This window comes from Penicillium brevicompactum, assembly GCF_028827555.1.
Source record: "Penicillium brevicompactum strain IBT 35665 chromosome Unknown utg000006l_segment0_segment0, whole genome shotgun sequence".
NCBI lineage: Eukaryota > Fungi > Ascomycota > Eurotiomycetes > Eurotiales > Aspergillaceae > Penicillium > Penicillium brevicompactum.
This window is the reverse complement of record NW_026623209.1, coordinates 1,171,016-1,196,493: the sequence shown is the minus strand read 5'-3', so window position 1 is coordinate 1,196,493 and position 25,478 is coordinate 1,171,016. Positions and strand designations below refer to the sequence as shown.

Sequence of the window (25,478 nt, the reverse complement as noted above, 5' to 3'; positions counted from 1 at the left end):
AGTCAGGGTTGCATGGTTGATACTTGGCGCTTATATAATGGGGTCTTCAACCCGGGTGCCCGCACTCCATCTGAAACCATTCCATTATTCCCTCTCGGGGATTTATCTCCTCCCTCGCATTGCATTGCGCTGTATGTATAACACATCGCTCTTGGTGCCAGAAATTGTGTTGTATCATTTGTGCTGACATATCACAAGGGTTTGCGCCTTGCGATGGTTCCATTCAAATCCCGGATCCTTGACTGGAGGAATCTCGGTAACCGGTTGGGCATGCAGCACTGACCGATTTTATCACATCTCCATATCCCTCCGAAATGTCCGGAAACGACCGATCAGCGTCAAGATTGACCGAGCCAAGCGCGGTCCCTCAGTCAGGTCCATCCGACGCGGATGCTTCGGGTACGCATCTCCCCCGCCTCGCAGTTTGACTGCAGGGTTCCTGTGCGGCGCGGCTGACCATGATATCGATACAGTTCCCATCGGCGATACCTACTCAGTCGCTAAACCCACGAAGCGCCGGCGCACCGCCGACCCGAAAAACAAATCAACCAAGAATCAACACTTCTACTTTGTTGATCAGAATTCCTCTTCAAAAGAAAAGCGCGCACATGTTATGCGCCACCATGTACAGGAAAAACGGAAACATCACAAAACCCTGCGCGGGCCTCTCTCAGTTGACCCTGGAGCTAAGAATGCCGAACATCATCGATCAGGGTCCTCCTCGGCCGCAGGGCAGCCCTCTGACGTAACAACTTCGGTATGGGACACTCTCCTCTGGTCGTGGGCCTAGGTTCTGCAGGAACGGAGCTCGTTCGTTGGACTCAGGCACCGGGGCTCGTGGATTGATGACTGATATTTTTTGCCTCAGCTCCAAATACGGTTTTCAAATATGAAAACACAACCTCATCCTTCTTTGCCACAACACATTGGCTCGCCGGTTACAATACTCGATGCTTCTCGAAAGGATCCGTTCTCCAGTTTACCGATGGAATATAACAGCACGGATATTGAATTGGCTGATTATTGGAGGAACAAATTGACGTATTGGTCTGGACAGAATGTCCACGTCAAGAACCAAATATTCCGCACAGCCATGGGACACCCTCTTTCCTTCAAAGCAGTAGTGTTATCCTACTGCGCGCGTTGGAAAGCACAGCTATATGGTATGACTGACAGCGACGAGATCCAACGTCATGTTGGAGAAGCGGCGAAGCTCATCGAAGAAGCTACCTCCGGCTCCGCGATCGTCAGACCGGACGACCTTGCAATGGCTTTGGGTGGCATGGCCTTGCAAGAAGAACGATTCGGTAGCAAAAAACTGGCGCAGGTTTATGTCAACCGTGCCGTCCAGGTATTGCGCCCCCGAACAGGGTTTAATAGACCAGTGGAAACCTTCATACACTATGTCCGGTACCTCATGCTACCTGAAGTGCCGACTTCCAGCCCCGCTGAGCAGAAATGGCTTATTACATTCCTTCACGGAGCCAGAGATCTCATGCGCCGGCACAGCACGCCCGAATACCTTCACCAAGTCCCACACCGCCTCTACGCCTTTGAAATGGGGAGCCCCCTTTTCACTCTTCTCTCCAGCGGGCCTCGTCCTTCCCAGGTTCCGCAGGAATCGCGAGTTTATGTGGTTCGTCACGCGCAGACCCAAGAAGTCAGCCGAACCGCCTCTCTCATCTATATCACGGCTGCACTGTGGGATTACCAAGAATCACCAATTAAAACCGATCGGTTCCTTGGTCACCTTTGGGCTTTGGTGAAGCAGCATCATCTTGATCGTGATCCAGCTTGCGAAACCCTCCTATGGCTGTTGTTGGAGGAAGGCTATGATTCCGATTTACAAGACCCCGAACGTGCATGGTCGACAGGTGAACTGCTGAGGGTGCACAAACAACTCCGACCGGATCTTCAATTCCTCTGGAACGAGATACTCATGAGCTTCCTTTCCTTCCAGGCTCCTATTCGTGGGGTTGAAGCCTTTGAAGAAGAAATGTTACATAGCACTTCACCGTGACAGTATCTGGGCGACACACAATCAATGTCCAACACAGCAAGATACATACTAACTCATATAATTCAATTCACACGGGTTTCAGCGTGTATCGTGTCTTTATCTATGGATAGCGTGTGAGATATACGCATCGCAAGTCTGGTGAATGTGTGCACCTCACACAACAATATAGATCAACATAGCTCCCGAGGTCGTCCCTTGGCGGACCCGAGAACCAGGACCAGTGGGCGACCTTGGAATGTTAGCGTCATTGATCCCCGGTGGAGCCACCTCAAGCCCATTTTACCAAATGTGATATCCATTTCTGATCCAATGGTTACGTTTGTAGCCCCCCCTTTAGACCTGACGCTAACCGCGGGCGGAGTACGGAGTAGCCTCGAAGTACCTTTTCACCGAAAACGGTAGCCACGCTACCAAGTCGGTACCAAGTACCCGCGTGGGCCTTTCGAACCTGAACCAACTCAAGATCGCCGATCGACCACACTTGCACAGCTCAGGAACCTTGCCAATCATTTGCATCGATTGGATCAATCTCATGGGCCCATGGTTCGTGTCATATGCCCCATTCCGAATTTTCAGTTTCAAATATCACATACCACTTTGAAGGTAGTAATGTTCTACGAATTCCTCTTGATTCTTGAATATAAGTGGCACGGAAATACATAGGCACGAATTACTGCCAAGTGATAATTTAAATGAAGTGGCAAAAATGAGCTGGCGAGTCGCCAACTCTGTTTGCGAATCTCGGCCCAGATCCTAGTCAATAGTGCAGCCCACTAGCAAATTTAGCGTCACCAGCCCCAGTCGATGTATTGAATTGAGAGGTGTACAGACTCAACATCATTCGACGATCTCTCTTGGTTGGGTTGGACATGCGCGTCTATTGCTGCGTGTCATGGCACGTTCATCAGACCGCATTATTGATTCTGGACGAGAGTTCAAAGGCAATTCAACGAAGCAGAATCTCGTGTGCTCGGGTTTGGCTGGTGGAGACCTGACACAACAACAGTACCCCTGGATTCCAAAAGGATATGAGACAGGTAGGAAATTTCACTTTCCAAAACACGAAGTCACTCAAAGTAAAGTATGTGCGACCTACGGAGTACCCCGTATAAACAAGCAGGTACATATTCGAATTGTATTCTCTCCCTTGCGCACAGTTAACATCCCTGTAAGGTTGAGCGTCATGATCGGCGTCGGGTAGAGTAGCTCAGATAGGGGCTGTGGCTGGTGTGGCGGTACTCGGTGTTCTCCGGTGAGAATGCCATGTGAAGATACTCCATCCTAACTGATGGAGTCATTGACTGCGTAGAACCAGAGGAACCAGAGGAACCGGAACCAAAATGTGTGGGTGGGAGGGTCGCATAACGGAGAACCACAGCGGGTGAGACTTTGGATCGACCAGTGACTCGTGGGAGCTTTGGGCAGAGGAGCGGATGTCCGACCAGGGGGTGTGACGCTAGTCAGTAGCACCATTGCACTTTATTTGAGAATGGCAGAGAGCAGAGATTGCTACACAGATGGTCCAATTACGTAGACTGGGATCGCAGATCGTGGCAGCCCCTCTCTTTTTCGTTTAAGTTTCTTTTTTTTCCACTTTCCTCTCTTTTCCTTAACAAACCTGGGGAGAACCAGCCCCTACGACATTTTGTACATTGTTTTCAACACACACATACACACCATGGTGTTCGAAAGTCACCTGGTCGCGCGTGCGGTAAGCTTCCTCTCTTTTCAATGTGTTGTTCTCGCGCTAACGGTCTCAGTCTCAGGACGACCCGAGCGACAGCTCGCCGTCGCTGTCCAGCTTGGTGACCGTACTGATTCCCTCGGCGGTCATTGCCGCCGTCATGGTGCTAGCATTCATCATCCTGCGCAAGCGTTTCCGTCGAATGTATATGCCTCGAACCTATATCGGATACCTGAAGCCCTGGCAACGCACCCCCGACACCCCCACTGGAGCTTGGGATTGGATCAAGGCCATGTACAAGCTCCCCGACACATACGTGCTGCAACATCACTCTATGGACGCCTACTTGATGCTGCGCTTCCTTAAGCTCTGCTCGGTTATCCTCTTCGTCGGTTGCTGCATCACCTTCCCCATCCTGTGGCCCGTCAATGCCACGGGTGGTGGTACTGGAAAGGAGCTCGACCTGCTGAGTATCTCCAACATCTCCACCGACTCCGCCGGTCGCTACTTTGCGCACTGCTTCGTTGCCTGGATCTTCGTTGCGTTCGTCTTCTTCATGGTCACCCGGGAGCACCTCTACTACATCAACTTGCGCCAGGCCTACCTCTTCTCGCCAGCCTACGCCAGCCGCATCTCCTCGCGCACTGTGCTTTTCACCGCTGTCACGCCCGACTTGCTCCAGAAGGAGAAGGTCCGCACCATGTTCGGTCGCGACAAGGTCAAGAACGTGTGGATCGCAACTGATACCAAGGAGCTTGAGGAGAAGGTCAAGGAGCGCGACGGCGCCGCGATGAAGCTCGAGGCCGCCGAGACTAAGCTCATCGTCATGGCCAACAAGGCGCGCAACAAGGCGCTGAAGAAGCAGGGCTCCACTGAGAACCCGGAGACCGAAATTGGTGATGGTCAATTTGATGACGAGTCTGGCTCAACCGCTGCCCGCTGGGTTGAGGCCAAGAAGCGCCCTACTCACCGTCTCAAGATGCTTATTGGAAAGAAGGTCGACACTATCAACTGGGCCCGCTCTGAGATTGAGCGCCTGAACCCCGAGATTGAGGAGTTGCAGGCCAAGCACCGCGCCGGCGAGACTAAGCTTGTCTCGTCCATCTTCGTTGAGTTCTACCACCAGGCTGATGCTCAGGCTTCTTACCAGTCTGTTGCTCACAACCTTCCCCTTCGCATGAGCCCTCGCTACATCGGTCTCGACCCTACTCAAGTTATCTGGTCCAACCTGCGCATCAAGTGGTGGGAGCGCCTCGTTCGCCATGCTGCTACCATCGCCTTTATTTGCGCACTGATCATCTTCTGGGCCATTCCTACTGCCGTTGTTGGTGCCATTTCCAACATCGATTCCTTGACCGACATGGTTCCCTTCCTGAAGTTCATCAACTCCGTCCCAGGTTGGATTAAGGGTGTGATCACTGGTCTTTTGCCCACCATTTTGATGTCTGTCCTCATCGCGTTGGTTCCCATCATCATGCGTCTGATGGCCAGATGGGGCGGTCAGCCCAGCATGGCTGCTATTGAGTTGACTGTCCAGAACTGGTTCTTCGCCTTCCAGGTCATCCAAGTGTTCCTCGTCGTCACTCTCGCCTCTGCGGCAACCAGTGTGGTGACAAAGATTATCGACGACCCTTCATCGGCCGCCTCGCTTCTTGCAACGAAGATCCCTAAGGCGGCTAACTTCTACATTTCTTACATCATTTTACAAGGTCTTTCTTTCAGCGCTGGTGCGCTTCTCCAGATCGCCCCCTTGATCCTCGGTAAGGTTCTCGGTACCCTCCTGGATGGTACCCCTCGCAAGATGTACGTCCGGTGGGCGAGCTTGGCTGGTCTCGGTTGGGGCACAGTCTACCCCATATTCACCCTGTTGACCGTTGTCGGTATGTTAAGCCAAAAGAGAAACGTAAATCATGATACTAACTTATGCCAGCTATCACCTACTCTTGCATTGCCCCTCTCGTCATGGGCTTCGGCACCATCGGTCTCTACTTGTTCTACTTCGCCTACCGATACAACATTTTGTACGTGTCAAACGCAAGCATCGACACTCAGGGTAGATGCTACACTCGTGGTCTTCAGCACCTCACCGTCGGATGCTACCTGTCCATGGTCTGTCTGATCGGTCTGTTCGCCATGGCCTCTGGCTCCAACCAGCTGGCCGTCGGCCCGCTGGTCCTGATGGTGATCTTCTTGATCTTCGTCATCCTCTACCACATGTCGATGAATACCGCCATGGAGCCTCTCCTCAACTACCTCCCTAAGAACCTCGAGGCTGAGGAGGAAGCTCTTCTTGCCGCGGACCGCAACACCATCTCCAAGTCCACCTCGGAGGATCTGCAAGCTCCAACCGCCTCCACCGATGCCCCCCGCGACAGCGGAGTCAACGTCGACAATGGATACAACGGTGTCGGCAACGTCGACTCCGCCGAGAAGGGTCTTACCGCGACCTCTGATGAGCCAAAGCCCAACTTCCTCACCAAGTTCCTGCGCCCCGACAAGTACGCCAACTACCACCAGCTCCGCAAGCTTGTGCCAACTGCCGATCCTATCACATACCCCGCAGAGGCTGAGCGTGATGCCTACTGCCACCCATCTATCTCCTCGCAGCCACCTCTTCTTTGGATCCCCCGTGATCCTCTTGGCGTTTCCTCCCAGGAAGTTGCACACACCATGCGTGTCATCCCCATCACCGACGAGGATGCCTACCTGGATGAGAAGTGCAAGATCCAATGGAACGAGGAGAAGGGCCAGCCTCCTATCTACGAGGAGAAGATCTCTTACTAGATCCATATATGATCTATGTTGTCTCGATCCTTCCGAATCGGTTGTTCGGTCTACTGTGATACCCAGCCGGGTAATCTTATTGCCTGGCTATGATAAGGGTTTGTCTGTTTTGGGTCCCGTCAGACGCAAGGCCTTCGAATATGATTCGAAGATGTGTCTGGTTTGGGCCCGGTCCTGCCTCTCCTTTTTTCTCTTTCTCTATAATCTTTAAATGTAATTGGTGGTCCATGCGTCATGTCGATAATGTATTCGAAGATGTTGTCCATGAAATTGTACTTTGCTTCTATTCAAATAGGCCTCCGGGGCTGCGATGTAACATATGTCTTCGGGCCGTGGATAAATGATGAATTCACATTACTTTTTCTTTTCTACTTGTCTTCATTCCGAGACTCCTCTTCGCGAATGGGTTTTTTCTCAGCTTGGATAAAATTCAATTAATCCATGGCACAAAGTTTGGTCTCAACAAACTCCCGTGGTCATGACATGGCAACTCTGAACTCCTTCCAGCTTTCCTTATTCAGCACCGACATCCATGGATTCGTGGATGTTTTGGTTGATCCCTAGCATACTTATGTACACCTGGGTGTGAATTCAATGGAGGGAAAAGCTTTCCAAGGTTAACCCTTGAACAGGTAAACAAACCTTGAAAGAAGGCTTAGATATATTTAAATCAAGTCCCGAGGCCAAGCCCTGGAGGTTGACTTTAACCTACCAAACCTTGGAAGCAGCATGTATATATCCAACTATACTGTGGAAAAACACATTTGCTACAACACAAACATTGGAAAACCCCGAGGCAGTAGATATTGATGCTCTTTCCAAGGTTTCCAGCACTTTCATGTTTGATCCAGGATAATAATTGGCAAGGCAGCCAAACCTTGGAAGTCGTTGAACATGGAGCGTTCATGACCTTTGTTTTCGCCAAAGTACCGATCGGTACCTTTGTCATGCCGGGGGCCGCCCCAACGTCACTAAATTACCAGTTTGCGTATTGGAATCGAAATTACAGTACTCTGTATAAATTAAAGCATCGGGTTTCAACGTAGACTTTCAATGTTGTGGGTGTTTTTCCAAGGTTCAAGGTTAATATTAACTCTGGAAAACCTCTATAGTACAGTAACTCAACAACTCAGTGGTCTTTGCTTTCGCAACCATTGAGGCTCAAGGTGTTTCCAACTATTTATAACTCCGTAGACAAACCACAAACCAAAAGAACTAGATCTTATTTACGGATAGGGCAAGAGAACTTATGGGTCTCTGAACTTCGCATGCAGCCGAAGTGCCACAGTCGTCAAGACTCGGAGCGGATACAGCGGTGGCTTGCATCCTTTGACACCTGTCAATTCTGGCTAGTGGGGGTGGGGCCAATAAGATACGGGTATTTGTGTATTTGACTCTCTTTTTCTAATCTAATTATCCGAATCAAACAAAGTGCAAGGGTAGACCGAACTACTCCGTAACAACATGTGTTGTTCGACGATATTGGATAAAGTGACACATTTAAAGCTCTACTTAAATCAATAAGCTTCATTATGAGTGGCTACCCATCCGCCTACAAGTGTATGTCATATTGACCAAGTACGGAATAGCCTGCATCAAGCGCAAAACGCAAGTGGAATCATTCTCCGAGTTTATTTGTAAAGAAGGTACGGAGTACTCCGTACAAGACTTACACAAAATTCGACTCCACCTTGCTTTGCCTTTGTAGGCAAGTTGTAGAGTGGGCGGGGCTCACAAGGGAATGTTTTGTTTTTTTCACATTTGGAATTCACCATTATTACTTAGATTACTTCGTAGTTCCTTTAATATAATCAAAGATTGCATGGCTTCTCGCAGCGAAATGGAACATTAGATCGAGATTGTCGACGATATAGTGGCTGACAGCTATCAAGCTGAGACAACTACTGCCCTGTTCATGTAACCTACGCAATTTAGTAACAAAAGTACTAGTTTCAGCAAAAAAACTTGAGAAAATTTCATATACACTCTGCACTCGTGTGGAGTGACTACCAATCATGAAAACCTTGGAACCCAAGTAGCCACTATCGTCGGAATTGCCCAGACCATGCATATAAGGTCAAAGTCGCACGTTCGCACACCCATAGCGCCCGCCCCGATCTACCGCCGTCCGTGATGTTGCATGACAAAGGCGCATCTCGCGCTTTGACAAAAAGGCCGCATAGCTTACTGGAAATCCTTCACAGTATGATTTAGCCCGCGTATATGTATGTCGTATGATACGTCATGCATCACGTCCAAGAGGCGTACCCACCTGGGCACTTCGTGCAACATAGGACCTGCAAGAAAAGATCGCCAACAGCCCTGAAAGCTATGTATGAGCAACAAGAAGTTCGCCTAGGCAACCGTTCCCAGGAGGGATTGAGTGCTGATTACCGAGCCCCTTTCCCGCTATTGTTCCCCCCGCTCGGCCAGACTGTTTACCTGATTAGGAAGGTTGGGTGCCGAACATTGATTCCCGTGCGGACTCCACAGCGGGAAGTGTGTGATTTGGCGAATCAATTAGGCAAGACGAGGCCAACGGTTATGCATTGGCGGGCCATGGCACTTGGGGTCCATGGGAAGGATTAGTTTTACTAGGATATGAGGACCAATGAAATTGAGAAAAGGTATTATGAGTAGTTAAAGTAGATTTGGCGACCACCAGAGCCACTATATCTGTGAAGCAATGAAGCACTGCTATATGCAACCATGAAAAAGACCAAGTGATTTCCACAATATGTACTGTGAATGGGAAACAAATAAGAAAACGCCAGTGGCAACGCCGTGCTCTCCTGATAATGGGCCATGAGCTGATGCAAGAGACAGGAAGGAGATGTGGATCTCTTAAGACGGACAAAATGAAATCAAAGATAGTATAGAAGCCGATGTGAGCGGCATGAGGGAAAAAAGGAGACGAATGGCAGGTCCCCGAAACAACGATCGCGAAAATTGCGAGATAGAATGGCCGAGAAAGAAATGATATCCCCAAAAATCAAGGTATCAACTATGCTTTTGCTGGGTTTCAACACGCTGAATCGCTACAAGATCAATAACTGGCAGAGCCTATACCCGGATGCGCGAGGCCCGGAATGCAGAGAGGTCGATTGACTCGGCCGAGTAGGAAGAGTTGTCATCAACTTCAATAGCGCCCGCTGTGGTGGTGTTGGCGGGTTTGTGAGCGATGGCAGCAACTCTGGCGAGTCGAGCGGCAGAAGGCGTAGGCGGGGGTTTGGGCGGTCCTTCATCCGCAGTGCCGTTTTGTTGTTGCAGCTCGTGTTCTTCTTGTTGCTTCTTTTCTGCCTTGAGACGGTCAACCTCGTTGATAGCGGCCTCGAGCAGCATTTTGAATTTTTCTTCCACCCCGTCCAACTCCGTACCGCAGTCCCCGGAGCGGAGCACTTGATACGCCGCCGTCTCGCAAAGCGAGTGTGCAAGTTCGAGTTGTTTGTCTGCAAAGTCGAATGGAGAGTCTGTGCGTAGCGCGTTGGTCCCGGAGATGCCGACAACCCCGGATGTGGTGCGGGTGCTCCGGATACAAGAAAGTGGTGATGCCGTCCCATCCGGCATGTTGAGGTTCATTCCGATACCTTTGTTCAAAAGACCAGCCCGCAAGCCTGGTCGCGGCATCATTGCCATCTTTGCACGACGAAGATTGTTCCTTGCCATCCCAATATCCCGTACGATTGACTCGAGCGTCTTCTGTGTGTGACCATCATAATCAATAATGACATTGTGCCTTGTGCTCACGAACGCGTATTCTTCATTTGTGTCGGATGAGGAGGCCTCGTCTGTGCTGCGCTTGCGACTTGAGCGTTGGCCCTGATCGGGCGCGTGCGCTGTCTCCGCCGTGGGTTCTGGGCTTGGTCCTTTGCGTTGTGCGATCGGGACCAGGTCGTCAGTGTGAATGGAACAGACAGAGCTGTTTTTCCGTCGGCGGGGTTTGGAGGTTGTGTGGCGTCTGTATGCTTCGCAGTACTCGTCGTGCTTTTTATGAGTGTGTGTGGCGAGTTCCGAAACGCCGATAATCCAGGTGGGAAGGTTGTCCTTCATATGGGTAAAAGCCCCCAACGCATCCATTGATGACATGGCCATGATCACGAACGGGATGTAATTCCTTCGGATTCGCTCTTCCAACCAGCAAAGTCGTGTACGTGTGGTCGAAATTCAAGGTCAAGGTATTATTTGTCGAGCAGTTGCTATGGTCGTTTCGTCATAAAATCGTGGGGGTTGAACAGGAGCGCAAGGGTAAAAGGTGAGGGACAAAAAGGGTCGCAGTGTGGTTTTCGGGCGCTGGGAGGAGAAGCGGGCGGAGTGCGGTATTTAGAAACCCCTCAATGAAGAGCTCGAAGATCGACAAGAAATGCAAGTGACGGTGAAGCAGAATCTGGGGAGGGGAAGTGAACAGGAGTAGGGAAAGAACTCGAGAAATATCCAGAAAATGAGCAAGCCCTGATACATGTATGGTAATGGTATGGTACTTGGTCCGATACCAATATGGCCCTAGACCGTTTCGGTATGGAAAAGGCACCCCTGTGTGATGTATTTGATATCGCATGTCGCAAGGCCGACTGCATCTCTCTTGATTGGGCCGTTTGTTTTGCGTCTTCATCTCTCGATGAAGCGGTGGAGTACGGAGCACATGTGTCAGGCCATGCAGGTCTACGATGTCAACTCGAATAGTCTCCTCGAGCACTAGGGAACCCTGGAGATGGAGTATCGGTCTAGGTCTTAGAAGGTATTCATTGGTTATCACATATCTTGCTAAGGCTGCATGGCAACACGTTGTCGTGATGATCCTTGGAAAATCAAAGAAGGATCACTCCTTCGAGGGTGCCATTCCGCGATTGCAAGTCGAGTATCCCGGTGACCGTGCGCCATATGCATACATGATGCTGTAGAATGTACAACGTACAACGTACAACGTACAACGTAAGGCTTGAATGAGTCACTACTGGAGCTAGAAACAACCAACGACATAAGGTAGTTGAAACATAGTAACCGAGATGATAGAGCCGAGGGATCAAGCGGGTACGGAGGACTCGTACCTTTCCCAAGAGAGGTCTGACACGTAACGGTCGCTAATGGTATACACGGGTATTAGACTCGGGGACCAAAAACCGGGGATTCGGGGTTTACAGGGGTCATGGGGATCACTCCACAGGCACTAGAAACCTCGAAATACATCTAGCCCGAATAGAATACAAGAATGGGGCTTTGACAATACTAAGCGGACGATCCCTCCCGCGGAAGGCTGGAAGAGCCCGTGATTGGGGCCATTCAGGTCCCCGATGGCCCCCACTCCGATGCTGGATTTTGAGTGGCTAATCGGTCTCAATCGAAGGTGCAGTCTTGCTTTTAGCGGTATCTTGACCTTCAATGCGCATTCCCTACTCCGTACTGTATGTAATATCACAACTCACATTCACACTGCCGTAGATATCGACATCTATCATATGGACACTTTGCAAAAGTCTAGAATAACCCGTGAGGCAAACGCCAAAACAAAACAAAAGAGCGTGGTTTACTCCGTACCATGATCATCTGTACGGAGTACAGTGTACGATCTATCTTCCATAGGTCGCGCTCAATGTTGCTATGGCAAGGAGAATCAGACCACCAAAACTTGACGTTCTTTTAATAGAGCAACGGCCGGGGTATCGAAAAAAGCAAAATGCATTGTTTACTTGATAGCTTGTTGGAGAGACCCCAATTATGAACGTCCATCTGACCAAGGCGCTGAAGAAATGCTGCTCGAAAAGACCAAAGAAGGCAACAAGACAAAGATGGAACTCAACCCAATGCATGCGCTCGCCATTGTGAAGTGAAGACCCATTCAATTGATCCTCTCATGAAGGAATGAGCCTCATGAATCAGCGAATCCAAATCTTATTTCCACCCTGGGCCATAACATCAAATCCATGTCGTCGCTTGCAACAACTATCGATCCTAACGGCCGGAGGACCAAGCCTCAATCCAGTTCTCAACAGCGCGCTTAACAGCCTTGGCGGAAGTGATGGTGGCGCGATGGGCCTGCTGGCTAGCCTGGAAGTTGACATCGTACTCCTGGAGGCGCGATTCCAGCTCGCGAGCGAACACCCGGTGGACAGCCAAGGCCGATGCAGCTTCCATCGCGTCGCTGGGGAGATCGCCAATTTCAGGCAGCGAGCTTGGAACGATGGGGGCAAAAGGACGGCCTCGCTTAGCCCGTTTCTTGGGGATGGGCTTCTCGCTCTCGAGGTCGGATGCGATGGATGAAAGTTCGTCGGTGGAGCCATCTTGAGCCTGGACGTCATCTTCCTGTGTTAACCAGTCAGTCAATCAGGGAACTCAGATCATCTTCAACTAGGTTTGAGTCTACCTTGACAGGGGCACGGCGGCGGCGAGCCGGGAGAGTCTCGTTGACAAGCTCCGAATCAACCTCAGTCTCAGACTCAACGACAGCACGATGGGTGCATCGCTTCTTCTTCAGCTTGCACGGGCGGCAAGCCGGACGTCCGTCAACCATATCGTCGTCAGACACTAGACGTATCGCGTGTTAGTCAAGGTTTCGATCACGCGTCAAATGGTGATGCGAGGACTGATGTAACTTACTTTTGCGATGAGATCAAGTTAAAAAGCGGAGCACACTGTGTTGCGTTTGTTGCGTTTGTTGAAGATGGTTGGGATGGACCCGCGTATGGTCGGGGTAACGTCACGTCGCTGTGGAAGGGAAAGAAAGCAAAGGGCAACACAACCGGCGAAATAAGCATGGGGTCAAAGGAGCCATAGGGCTGGAGCATCCACGTAGGAAGGCGGGCCAACGTAAAAAGACAACGACAACAACAACTGAAACGCTAGCAATTGCTATCTTCTGCCTTCCATGATTACATACAGTGCAATCTTTAGCAAGATTTGTCAATCTGAAGATTGTTAGGTACATTTCAAATGCTGCGCACTCTTCCTTGGAACATGAAGCCGCCAATCAAAGATTGAGATATCGGCAACAAGTAGCCAAAGGATCATGGCCACACCTCAATCTCTTCCCAACGGCTACCAGTACCCTCAGCATCAGTGACTTTCCAATTCCATCTTTTTCCGTTCTCTTGATCAGTGAGATCAAGTCGCTCTACCTCCTCGGGCCGAATGATGACCACTCGGAAGTTGGAACGTGCCACAGGGTCATGGAGATCTGTGACTTTCTGCCCCAGTTTGAGATCTGAGCTGCTTGGAGTTTGATCTTTGGGCTGACCGGGTGGTGGATTCCGGAAAGAACCTAAATCTTTTTGTCAACATGGGTCCACAGCATCAAGGAAAGACACTTAACGCCAATGAAAGTCTTGTTTAACAGGGATTGTGAATTGTGTATAAAATATGAAAGAATGACCAACCTCTTGCAACGGGTGAATGATTGGCAAAGTACTTGGTGACTGCCCTTTCCCACGTCCACTTTGATGTATCACTGTTCTTTGTCTCCCTCAGTGCCTTTTGAACCTCCTGTCGGGAATGTCTTTCATCTTCAGCAGCCTCTCCCTGCGGATTTCCAACTGCATAGGCAGTTCCCTTGATGCGCCACTGAGTCATCAAATCCTTCAGCCAGAAAACTGCTTCAATTGCATTCCCAGAGGATTCTAGCTGGGACAACTTCTCCATGCGAGTATCGGTGGTGAAAGTTAGCATATCACTCTCGAATACTGAGGGATTACCCCCATCCTCTACTTGCTGGTCCATGGCCTCTTGGCCCTTGGGGTGAAGCTCAAGTTCGGGAAAAAAGCCGCGACAGCCGCAAGTCCGCAAGCGAGGCACAGGACGCTTCTGAGAATCATATCCGATTGTAGCAATTGTAAATTCGTAACCGGGGGTTTGCTTGAGTTGGGAATCCAGCAGATCACGCCATGGGGCCCGCCGAGAGTTCTCAGTTGATAAGCTCATTGTTGGAGCTCTAAAGGAGGAAGAAGATAGCGCCGATAATTGATTGGAAAATCCAGTGTTTGACGTGATCTTTCCAAGTCGTTGAAGAGCCACTCGCAGAGGGATTTGATGATTGGCAGGCACGGGAGCTGGCATGTATTACTACAAAGGAAACCTCTTTGCTTTGTTGGAAAAGTTGCAAATCTGGTGGGCACTGAGGAGCTGGATCTGTTTTCTCAAGTAGTAGAGAAGAACGAATGACGAGCGAGATAATTGGAAGTGAAGTAAAGATAAGAATAAGCGCAAAACCAAGATTGACAAGGACCGTGGTTGGCTGGTGACATCAGGTGGTCCGTGCACCTGTCGTTTGTGGACCTGCAGTCGCCAACCAGACCCTTGGTATTGACAAAGTTCACCAAGGGAAAATGCTGTCACTGCGACGCATATGCACGTGGAACCAGTGGAAAATTCCTTCCCAGGCCAATGGATCAGGATTGACCTTTCACCGGCCAACAACGTGCTCCGCCTATGCTCATCTGTCTAAAGGACGAGTCAGACAATATTCAACAGCGCCAAACACTCCTTGCGAAGTTCCACCAAGTAAGCTGAAGACCAAATCCCATCACTTGGGATGGGAGAAGATTCAAGCGCAAGTCGAGCCATATTTCAGCACCAATTGGAACTTCGCTAGCGAAAAGAAAAAACAGGGGTTGCTGGCCATTGGGCTATCCCGTGCTTTCACTAATGCCTTCCCATTGACACTTGATAACCGCATTGGGGTAACATGCAAAATGCTCTATCTTTCTTTGCTTATTGATGGTTGGTCATGCTTCAATACCAGGCCTTGGGTGATTGCTGACAAACAGATAGACCAACTGGAGAAAATGAGTTTTCCACAAATGCTATCATACCGACATCGGACTATGGAGGTTGTTCTAGGGACATCCAAACCAGACATAAGTATCAGTCGTGAATGGATGCTCTATGATACTTTGGAGATCATGCGTGGCATGAACAAGACTTTGGCAATCGACGCTGCCCGAGGATTTTGTCAGTTGTTGAAGGCCATGACGTCTCAAGAGCGAGCCTCTATATCAGATCTCGAAGCATATCTTGAGTTCAGAGAGGTGGATGTTGGACGAACGTACGCTGAATCTGCCATCATTCAGATGTGCTACATTTCGACGTAGCGCTGACTATGACTTTAGATTCTTCACAGCTCTTATGAGATTTGGCGCCAACATTCATCTCACAAAAGCCCAGTTGGCACAAACAAAGACGTTGGAAAGCACCGCATTCCAGCATTTCAGTATTATCAATGATATTTACAGTTGGGAGCGAGAATGGAAATTGGCACAGGCGACTTCGGCCGATGGTGCCCGGCCATTTTCGGCTGTGTTTATTCTTGCAAAGGAGACTAATCAGCCATTCTCGGTTTGCAAGGAATCGCTATACGAATATTGCCGGGATTTGGAGCTAGGCTTCAAACAGGCTATAGATGGGCTCCGACACGACGGTTCTCCTGGGCTGACACCCGAAATGGACAAATATGTTCAAAGCCTGGAATACTTTATGAGTGGAATGGAGACATGGACTCAGTGGACTCCTCGCTACCAAAAGTAATGAGTGATTTTTTAGCCTGTCCTACGACATTGAGATAAATGGATAAATTGAATGGAAAGATATTGAATATTGATGTGAAGTATAGCAAAGATGCATTAATACAAAAGTGAAGGTGACACGCAATCAAGAGGTTTCATCAGGGGAAGTGGTAGCACGGTTTGCCTGGTTTGACTGGTTGATCTGCTTTATGCCGGACATTCCATATACAGTGATGAAAGCCATGCCTAAGAAAGCAGAAACGCAAGAAAACACCATGGCAACTATACCTTTAGCAGTAAACCCGGCAGGCAACCAGTCTACCTGCTTATTCTGACCATCTAGGTCAAGATAATCCTCCGTATTACCTGCAGCATTGCCCTCATGTTTTACGCCAGCGGCGTTGCAAACATCGTAATGGTTCTCTGGGACAGACAAACGATCCTGGATCTGCTCAGGGGCTTCAATCAAAGTCAAAGCCAGACCCTGGGAGAGATGCCAGTCGATGTGACAATGGAACAGCCAGACACCTGGAGTGTCGGCAACAAATCGGACCACAAAGTAGCCCTGAGGGGGAGGACCAAAGTGTCTCGCCTGGCGGGGTATTTTGGGAAGGCAGTGTGGTTGGATGGGTCATATGTGACGGGGTCGCCATCGGCATAGTCATAGAAATGTTCTCCATACGAAGGGAACCGTTCAATGACCTGGAATTGGTGACCGTGAAGATGGAAGGGATGGGATCCGGTGTCACCATTGTTCAGAACTATGTCCACAATCTGATTGTGGCCTAAAACGAAAGGGTGGGTGTAGTCTCCGTATACTTCGGGGTTGGTAGAGAGGTTGCCAGATGACAGCACAGAGTATAGAGTTGGGACCTTGGGCTTCGTGTAAGAGATGTTGTTGAAGAACGCGTAACTTGCACCATTGCCAAGATTGTCCATGATGACCGTAAGATCAATAGTCATATCAGCATCTGGGAGAAGTGGCTTCTTGTCGTAAGGAACAAGGGTGAAATCGTCATAGGGATTGAGATCCGATGCGACGTCCACTTTCATGACAGCTTGCGGATGAGCCGAGGCTGCATTGTATTCTAGCCAGTTGGTGTTGTTCAGTTGGAGATCTTCTGGAATTGTGTCAAGAAGAACGGAATCTGCGACGGTCACAATAGGGTAATTCTTCTCCGTTGAATTTTTCATTGTCACAAGGATCGCATAGCGCTGCGCGACGGCAATATAGAGCATCTCAGCCTCGGTGGGCTCCGTGTACACACCATCGATCTCAACGATGCGAAACGTATGGTCTTCAATATAGAAATATTGTGCAACGAAGGCTCCAATATTTATCAACCGGAACAAGTAAGTTTTGCCAGCTTCAACCGGGATACTACTATTCATAGTATCATTGAAAAGGAAGGCCTGTGGAATCGGCTCCGCGCCAGTGGGATTGTCCATGTTGATGAATTTCGGCGCAATATCTTCCATCAAGTCGTGATACCAATCACTCATTGTGACTGTATATTCTTCATCGTACATGTCGTTGAAGTACGAGTCCTTGTCGTGAACGATCAAGGCCTGGCGGTACCCATCTGGGTAGCAATAGTCGGTATGGCAGTGGTACCAATACGTTCCATTCTGGTTCACGGTGAAGTTGTACGTGAAGGAAGCACCAGGTGGGATCGGGCACTGAGTGACCATGGACGGCCCGTCCATATCATTCGTTCCATTTTGGTACATGCCATGCCAGTGAATAGAGGTAGACTTATCCCCTAGGGCATTGTGTGTATTGACAATAAGTTGGTCACCCTTGTCAACCTCTATGACAGGTAATGGCCATTGCCCATTGATACCGACGACCTTTCTCTCGGCAAGCCCATCTGGATTTGCATTCACCCAGGTAACGTTGAAGTCAAGGGTGACTGTTTTGGCCTGGCAAAGTTGCAAAAAGCAAAAGAGGAATGCGAGTCGCAAGACCAGCCTCCGTATCAGATTTCTCATAGTGATTTCAATGTTGGTGGAATGAAGAGTCGCAAACGAGACAAAGTAGATGGGGGAAATGACATACCGAGTGCCCCGACGCTCAGGCGGCAAAGAGATTGATAAATTGAAAAATACTGGCATCTAATGTCAGCCATACCGTGATAAGATTATCGATCTTACCGATTGTAAGAATTGAAACGCCAAAAAAACCTTAGCCATGGTTGCGATCACTCACGAAAACGACTGAGTTTAGAAAGTGGAGTGTATACGGGTTGCGTGTTGGAATGGACGGGAGAATGCAGATGCCCGAATGGGCTAGATCAGCATCCATACAGACTGTTTCTTTCCGATTCCTGTCACAGAGTCTTTCCAAAATGGTGAGATATAGCCTTGACGCAGGGAAATTTACCCGAGCCCACCCAAAGAAAAAGTCACACCGAACTGGTAGGGATAATCTGATTTCGAATGGGGAGTTGATTGGCTTCCGTGGAAATGTCGACGCCCGGGCGCCCGCGTGGGGCTAAGCTTTGCTACGACCCGTGCTAAGTGGACCGCGGGACCCGTGGTGTGTAAAATTACCCAAATTTGCAGATTGCAGTCAGATTACGGACCAAATCGAGCAGTCAATACATTTCATTTCCAAATCACACCCCATCAATCCGTACAGCCTGAGTGTAACCTCTGAATCTCTAGCTAAGAGCTTCCTGTCCAATATTGGTGATCACTGTTGCACTTGAGCTTCAGTCGACTTGACAACAGTAGAGACACCAGCACCAGAGACTTTCTGCTTTTCTGTGAAAACATGCTCAATAGCCCCGCTAGATTCCGCAACGACCGGCTCTTCGAGAGGTCTGCGTAGAACAAATGCCTTGGTCCTCGTCTTGAACCCTGTAACCTTGCTCATCGCAGGGTCAATGATGGGAAGTGCACCACGACGCTCACGGTAAAACATCAATCCGTATCCGACCATAACGCAGATCCAGTACAGATTGTATGAGATCACAGATCCGTAGGTGGCTGAATTGGTCCATCCGAGCAAGGCATTAAAGATGCCCCAGCCCCCTCCGCCCCCTAGCTCTGGGTTGCAGCAGTTGACGTGCCATACACTTTGCTTAATATTGTAAGAGCCAGCGCCAGAGCCAGTCTCTGAGGCATCACCTCCAATAGCCTTGTTCCAAGTGTTGTTCTCGAAGTACCAAACTCCACGAGAGAAGAGACCCCCGGCAACAAGGTATAAAAAGCATGTAGAGATGATAAGGAATATTTGCATAGATGTTTCCCGGCCTCCGCTGGGAAAGAAGGGTCAGATGTTCAAATTTACCGCAAAACAGGTAGGGGGAAGCTTTCTTACCGGTAAATCAGCCATCCAACCAAAATCCCAGCCGCAAGGCCACATACCACAGCTAAGGGAAATGAGGTAGCAGGGAGACCAAGTCCGACACCCCCAACATAGACGACAGCCTCCAAGCCTTCACGTAGCACCGTCACGAAAGGCAAAATGAACATGGCGTACTTTTCCAGCCATCTCTTCACCCGACCTTTCCGCGATTCAGTTGGATTGTTCTCATGCGCAAGAGCTTTGGCTAGCTTGAGGCGCCACTTTTCTTGAAGCTTCGAAACACGTAGAAGAGCAGCGCCCATGATAGTGATGATAAGGGAGGCGATTATACCCAGGACGCCCTCCCAGATGTCCTCCGTGCTGGAGAATGTATCGGTGCCCAAGCCATAGAAAGCACCGATCATGCCACCGCCGACGGCTAAACAGAGGAACAGGCCACATGCACAGCCCGCCCACACCTAGAGAGCAGTAAGAATATACTCGTGGAATGATGCCAAAAGGTATTCCCACCTGGCGCACCAATCTCTTGTGAGTTGCGCGATCTTCATCCGCGCCAAGCGTCTGCTTCAGGAAAGCTAGTAAAACAGAAACAACGACAGTTGTCTCCAAGCACTCTCGAAAGCAGATGAAGAACACTTGATTTGCCGCCATGTTGTTAGTGATGTTCTTCGCTCACAAAAAACGAGGGATGAAAATACCCGTCACGGCAAAGACTGGGTTATTGCCCATCTCGATCAGCAGTCTCTAGGAGTTGGAGGAGGAAAGGACCTGGAAACAACGCACGAGAGATAAGGCATCTGGAAAGTGATATTTTACGAAAGTAGGTGTATTGAAAAATACAAGCGCCGTCCAAAGTTGCTATCTGATCAAACCTTGTCTGGAGACTAGAACGCGAAGGAAATCCCAATTTCCCCTCCGACACGGGATCATGGCGCGGATCCATACGGCCTTCCATTCTTATCCTTGTTAACACAAGCGGGAGCGCGGCCGAGCGGCATTTGAGCGGACGGCATATGATCGCCCAACGTATCAGATCAAACACATCAGAGCAAGTGTGTTGAATTGCCGATGGTGTTTTAGTTTGTGCAGCGTGGAACATGGTTCAGATGCGCTTGCAGCGCCACCACGTTAATTTTGTGGAAGGGTCTAGGAATCTGGGTCGACCGTAGACGATGTTTCATGCTCCCAATTTTTGGGTGTGGCCTGGTATTATTTTGCTCTTTTTAATTATTCTCACGGAAATTGGAAATCAGAATACGTAATGCTTGAATCAAAATAGTGAGATTTATTGGCGGACATGATGATCTGACCAGGGATTTTGATAACAAAAGATGGAACCAATCAAGGCTGATGCACTTGAAAAGCTTGACGGGGGATGCCTTCGTATTCAGCTGTGACCTCGGGAGTGTTCGTGCTTGTTGGGGGCTGAGACATTCTAAGGCTTGCAGTTTTTTCAGGAAGAATGTCTTAAATCACGGTCTACAAGACCGTACCTATCATATTAAATTATTATACAGAGAGAATAAATGTTACTCTTTGGGTTCCTCGGCTTCGACTCCCTTGGATAGGCTATCGGCTCGATAGCCCTTGAAAGTGTAGATCGCACTGAGAAACATTCCCAGACCGCCAAGACCAACGGCCATATACATGGCGCCTCGGTATCCTTTCAAGATATCCTCGGGTGTGGTGCCCCCATTGTTGACATGAACTTCAACTGTACCAGCGAAGCCCAAACTAAGTGATACACTGTAGTTAACAATGGTGGTCACGAGGGATGCGCCGACACCTTGGTGCTTCCGTTCAACTGAATTCGAGAGCATCAGACTTGCTGCGGGGAACGACATATCCATACCCCATGGAATTACCAAGAGGCAAACGAAAGTCAACCCCCAATAAGTTTGATGTACAGGCGCGATTGCGATCAACACATTGCCTAATGTGAATGCACTCATCGAAAGTACCATGATCCACCCGGGGCGCATGCGACCCATCAACCATCCGGTGACGACGCATGCAATGATTCCGATCGGGCCGACGGGAACAAACTCGGCGGAGGCCAGAAGAGGAGTCGCATGGCGGAACTGCTCTTGGAATCGCCAGAAGTAGAAAATCCAGATACCGAATGATCCCCAACCGCAGGCGACGCAGCCAAGGACGAATGAAACGTCGTGGCTGAAAGCATGGAATGGGATGAGCGGGTGTTCAGCGACACGGAACTCAACATAAAAGAAGGCGGCGATGAAAATGATACCGATTATGAGAATCACATAAACGTAGGGCTCGCTCCATCCGACGATAGGTGCTTGGTTCCATGCTACATTCACAAGGACTAGCCCGCCAATTCCGCAAGCTGCACCTAGTGCATCGAGAGCCTTGAGCAAACCGACAAAGGATTTCTCATAATGTGTCTCGTGGTGAATGGATGGAATAACAAGGAGACCCAGCCCAGCGCAAGCGAGGGAAACGAGAGCCTGTGACCAGTATGTCCAAGGCCACCAAGCCAACTGCGAAAAGAGTGCACCGAAAACGGTTCCTAACAGGGCGCTGTTAGGAGCAGTAGCACCGAAAATGGCGAAGATCATGTTCTTTCGCTTCCCTGGTTGATAGGTTGCGCCGAGGAGGGCCAGTGCATTGGGCAACATCATTGCACCACCGAGTCCCTGGAAAACTCGGGCGAAAATGAACAGGACATGATTCGAGTAGACACTGAGCCCGGCGACAAGGGACCAGAGTGAAAGCCAACAGAAGCCGGAGATGAACATGAGACGATATCCAAAAAGATCGCCGCATCGTCCAGATACCAGGATGAAAGTTCCCACGGTGAGGGAATATCCGGCCATGAACCAGCTCAGAATGCCTGGGCCAGTGATGCCAAAGCTATCACCGACAATATCGAGTGGCGATAAGCATATTCCGATATTGGTTTGGGTCATGAATTGACCCATGCAGACCAGAGCAACGAACAGGACCTCTTTCATGGGCGAAAAGGTCGCAGCGAGCGACTGCGCCGATTCGACCGGCTTTAATTTGCTGTCCTCCATGACCAGTTGGCTGGGAATGCTATGCACCGAATCTGCGATGCAAGAGTGAAAGATGCGAAAGAGAAATATTGAAACCGGTAGTTCATCATCTTATCTCCCATTTTGGATGGCGAAGCGCCTGTGCCGTTGGTTCATAATTGCGGCGCATGTGGAGAGTGACGAAAATTATCTTGCAGTGGGCTGTTTGTTTGTCCTGTGAAAACGCAGACTGATGACCCTTTTGTGGGTCGCGTTTCCAAGTTGATCCACCATGTCGGCATCCTAGGTCGGCTTCGGAGTTGGGTTTACACAACTTGCTTTCACACACTATGAGACTGTAATTAGCAAAACTCTTTCAAATTTCTGCTCGGAGTTGAAGCAATACTCCTTTTCATCATGAGGTATCAAGCAGACTCAAGCAAACCATGCGAGTCGGGAGAAGGAAGAATCTTTATCCGAAACCTCGGAAAGCCCACAGGCGAATCATTTCCCTTCGCGTGCCCATCAACCCACCACAAAGAGCAACGATCTCTGACTGTGGATCATGTCAAAAAATAGTTTATTTTCTTTTTGGAATCTACGCCGTTTGTTTGACAACCAAGGGGGGAATAAAACGGAGCTCAATGCTAGTTACAACACTGTGTCACAGAACCGCAGTGTCCTTTCAAAATTGGACATTATCAGAAGGCCAAGCAAACGTCTACTTTCGCCCCAGGATACTGATCATGACTTCGCGTAGCTTGGAAGCACATTGAGTCGAATCTCCAAGTACCACATCGCATCTCCACGCGACGAATCGGTCAGGTCGCACAAGAACACACCCCGTCTCATCAACACCCCGGACGCGAGCCCAGTCGAAGTACACATCTTCATAGTCCTGCCGGAAACCGATGGCGTATGTTTTGATCTCCATCCCAAGGCCAGCGCCAACTTGGGCAGCTGCCGATTTCCAGCATCCACCTCCAATACCGGTCAGAAGAGTGAAAGTTCCATGTCCAGCTAAATCAATGCTGGAGATGCGCTCGACCGGGACGGCGTCGTTGAGCCACACATGAGGAAGGCGGCAGCCGGGATACGTGCTCCGTGTCAAGCAGAGATCACGATCTTTGGCGACAACCTCGGGACTGTAGAAAGACTCTGTTTCATCTGCAGTGTAGATGGCGGAACTTTGATAGTATTGGCCCATCTCAGTACCGAGCGCATGGTATTCGTGCTCTGTCTCTTCAATGGCAGCTTGCAATCGGCTGCGACGGGCACGCCCCTGCTCGGTGGGTAGTGTGAGCTCGTTCAGAGCTTCGACTCTCAGATCGGGTGTCGGGAGAGTCACGCCTAGAGCTTCCCAGACAGGTCCGTGGTGGCGGAAGGAGGAGTTTGCGCGAGTCACGACGCCGCGAGCGACAGGTTGGCGCTCTTCTGTGTATGTTTCGAGAATAGAAGGTGATGCATGTCCTAGACTGGTTGTTGGTATTGATTTTGAGATTGACTGATGACCTTCATTTACCTTTCAAGACGTGAGCGACCTTCCATGCCAGATTATAAGAATCTTGAATGCATGTGTTGGAGCCAAGACCATTGGATGGTGGATGCCGGTGCACAGCATCTCCCAAGCAGAATCTGAGAGATCATCAGTTTGGCTCTTTTGGGGAAGGAGGTATGTCTTACACTCTGCCTTTGGAGAACTTCTTTGCAACAACATCGTTGATCCGCCACTTGGAAACACCCAGAATTTCTGTCGAGATTGAATCATCCCCGATAAATTCTTTCATCCGCTGTTCCCACTGCTCATCAGATGGGTTGGTTTCCAACTCCCTCCCACGCTCGGGAAGGACAATGAATAGCCATTCATCCCACGGCTTGACCATCCTTGCTATGCATGCCCAGCCAAAGAGAGGGTGCTCCCTGTCTGGCTGCAAGAGCCAGTGGAGGTTGCCCGTGCGGTATTGCATATAACTGGAGAGATCCGCCTTGAGGTGCACATTGTATGCCACTCCTTGATCCGGTCGCACATCTAGTGGAAGCTCCAGTTGACGGAAGACTTCACTGCGAGCACCGTCCGCGCCAAATAGATACTTCGAGCGAATTTGGTATAGAGCTCCAGAAATGTTGTCTTTCAGTGTTGAAAGAACACTATCTTGATCCTCTGTAAAGCCAACAAACGTTGTGTCAAAACGGCATTTGAAGCCGTTGAGTGTTGCGTTGCGAACGAGGATTGGTTCGAGAAGGGTTTGTGGGAGGTCAACGGGGTCGCAGGGACTTGCGGCTTCATAGTCTCCCTGTTCATTCTAGTTAGTATTAAAACTCCAGCTGAAGAGTAATGAGTAAGACACATGTACCTTTCTTTTTGGGTCATGGCCCCAAGAATGAATTCTGGCATATTCCTCTCCTGCCATACTGTACGCCCATCGGGTATGCATCATGTTTATCCCATTCGTAGCGAGGCGGTTGCATTCTGCGTCTATACCAAAATCGCGTAAACACTCTTAAGAGCAATCCATTAGCAAAAAGAACCCGAGTGTGATCTCAAAACTTTAAGGGGTGCAGAACTCACCCATGGCAGCCATATTTGTGATGTGAGCCCTGGGGGTATCTGCGTTCGTGGGACACGAGCTTATCATAGTTCCGCGAATTCCTTCGCCTTTGTTAACAATTATTCAAGTTATGCAAATGCAGTATCAATTATGGTGAACACACCATAGTTCGCCAGGAAAGCTGCCAAAGCTGCACCAGCTGGTCCAGTGCCAATAATTAGCGCATCCATCGAAGCGATGGGTGCGGTGTGTTCGCCATCACCATTGGCCAAAGTGATGATTGTCATGGTTGGGACTTCGATACTGTCGCGACAATTGGTAATCGAGGGGAAAAGGAGGACTTCTTCCAAGGTTGTTTTGAAAATGTGAAAAGAAGCTACTGGTCTTCTGTTTCCCATATACTCGTAACTCGACAGAGAGTTTGGAATCCTATTAGCTGTTCTAGGCAGGAGGGCCCACTGAAATAATATTCGTCACAGGCTATGTGTTTCAAAATGATGTACAGCTAATTGTATGTCAAACGCCCGGACCGTGATCTGCGCAGAAAATCGAAATCGAAATAGAATAAACCCTAAATAAGAAGAAAAAAAATCAACTAGGTCATGAAGTTGGCCTGGATCACCCGACATTCCTAAAGGGGA

The 25,478-nt window shown here is 49.5% G+C and overlaps 9 protein-coding genes across 9 annotated transcripts; 3 read left to right on the top strand and 6 right to left on the bottom strand.

Moving 5' to 3' along the window:
- Nucleotides 1-314: 314 nt before the first annotated feature.
- Nucleotides 315-2,020, top strand: N7506_008649 (uncharacterized protein; the record flags this gene model as incomplete). Its single annotated transcript, XM_056957942.1, has 3 exons — nt 315-399; nt 474-757; nt 869-2,020. 3 exons carry the CDS (start codon nt 315-317, stop codon nt 2,018-2,020), a joined length of 1,521 nt encoding a protein of 506 aa, XP_056807332.1.
- A 1,678-nt stretch (nt 2,021-3,698) lies between these two features.
- On the top strand, nt 3,699-6,488 carry N7506_008648 (uncharacterized protein; the record flags this gene model as incomplete). Its single annotated transcript, XM_056957941.1, has 3 exons — nt 3,699-3,731; nt 3,781-5,584; nt 5,635-6,488. The coding sequence occupies 3 exons, from the start codon at nt 3,699-3,701 to the stop codon at nt 6,486-6,488; spliced, it is 2,691 nt and encodes an 896-aa protein (XP_056807331.1).
- Nucleotides 6,489-9,551: 3,063 nt separating this feature from the next.
- Nucleotides 9,552-10,580, bottom strand: N7506_008647 (uncharacterized protein; the record flags this gene model as incomplete). The annotated part of the gene is made up of 1 exon (XM_056957940.1): nt 9,552-10,580. The coding sequence occupies one exon, from the start codon at nt 10,578-10,580 to the stop codon at nt 9,552-9,554; it is 1,029 nt and encodes a 342-aa protein (XP_056807330.1).
- A 1,854-nt stretch (nt 10,581-12,434) lies between these two features.
- On the bottom strand, nt 12,435-14,396 carry N7506_008646 (uncharacterized protein; the record flags this gene model as incomplete). Its single annotated transcript, XM_056957939.1, has 3 exons — nt 12,435-12,781; nt 12,816-13,007; nt 13,856-14,396. 3 exons carry the CDS (start codon nt 14,394-14,396, stop codon nt 12,435-12,437), a joined length of 1,080 nt encoding a protein of 359 aa, XP_056807329.1.
- A 404-nt stretch (nt 14,397-14,800) lies between these two features.
- On the top strand, nt 14,801-15,998 carry N7506_008645 (uncharacterized protein; the record flags this gene model as incomplete). The annotated part of the gene is made up of 3 exons (XM_056957938.1): nt 14,801-15,194; nt 15,246-15,519; nt 15,584-15,998. 3 exons carry the CDS (start codon nt 14,801-14,803, stop codon nt 15,996-15,998), a joined length of 1,083 nt encoding a protein of 360 aa, XP_056807328.1.
- Nucleotides 15,999-16,121: 123 nt separating this feature from the next.
- Nucleotides 16,122-17,968, bottom strand: N7506_008644 (multicopper oxidase; the record flags this gene model as incomplete). Its single annotated transcript, XM_056957937.1, has 2 exons — nt 16,122-16,568; nt 16,619-17,968. 2 exons carry the CDS (start codon nt 17,966-17,968, stop codon nt 16,122-16,124), a joined length of 1,797 nt encoding a protein of 598 aa, XP_056807327.1.
- Nucleotides 17,969-18,671: 703 nt separating this feature from the next.
- N7506_008643 (FTR1 family protein) lies at nt 18,672-19,940 on the bottom strand (the record flags this gene model as incomplete). The annotated part of the gene is made up of 3 exons (XM_056957936.1): nt 18,672-19,239; nt 19,302-19,747; nt 19,800-19,940. The coding sequence occupies 3 exons, from the start codon at nt 19,938-19,940 to the stop codon at nt 18,672-18,674; spliced, it is 1,155 nt and encodes a 384-aa protein (XP_056807326.1).
- An 878-nt stretch (nt 19,941-20,818) lies between these two features.
- Nucleotides 20,819-22,330, bottom strand: N7506_008642 (MFS transporter; the record flags this gene model as incomplete). The annotated part of the gene is made up of 1 exon (XM_056957935.1): nt 20,819-22,330. The coding sequence occupies one exon, from the start codon at nt 22,328-22,330 to the stop codon at nt 20,819-20,821; it is 1,512 nt and encodes a 503-aa protein (XP_056807325.1).
- Nucleotides 22,331-23,009: 679 nt separating this feature from the next.
- Nucleotides 23,010-25,124, bottom strand: N7506_008641 (uncharacterized protein; the record flags this gene model as incomplete). Its single annotated transcript, XM_056957934.1, has 6 exons — nt 23,010-23,758; nt 23,811-23,923; nt 23,972-24,582; nt 24,643-24,788; nt 24,858-24,938; nt 25,001-25,124. The coding sequence occupies 6 exons, from the start codon at nt 25,122-25,124 to the stop codon at nt 23,010-23,012; spliced, it is 1,824 nt and encodes a 607-aa protein (XP_056807324.1).
- Between the last annotated feature and the right edge of the window lie 354 nt (nt 25,125-25,478).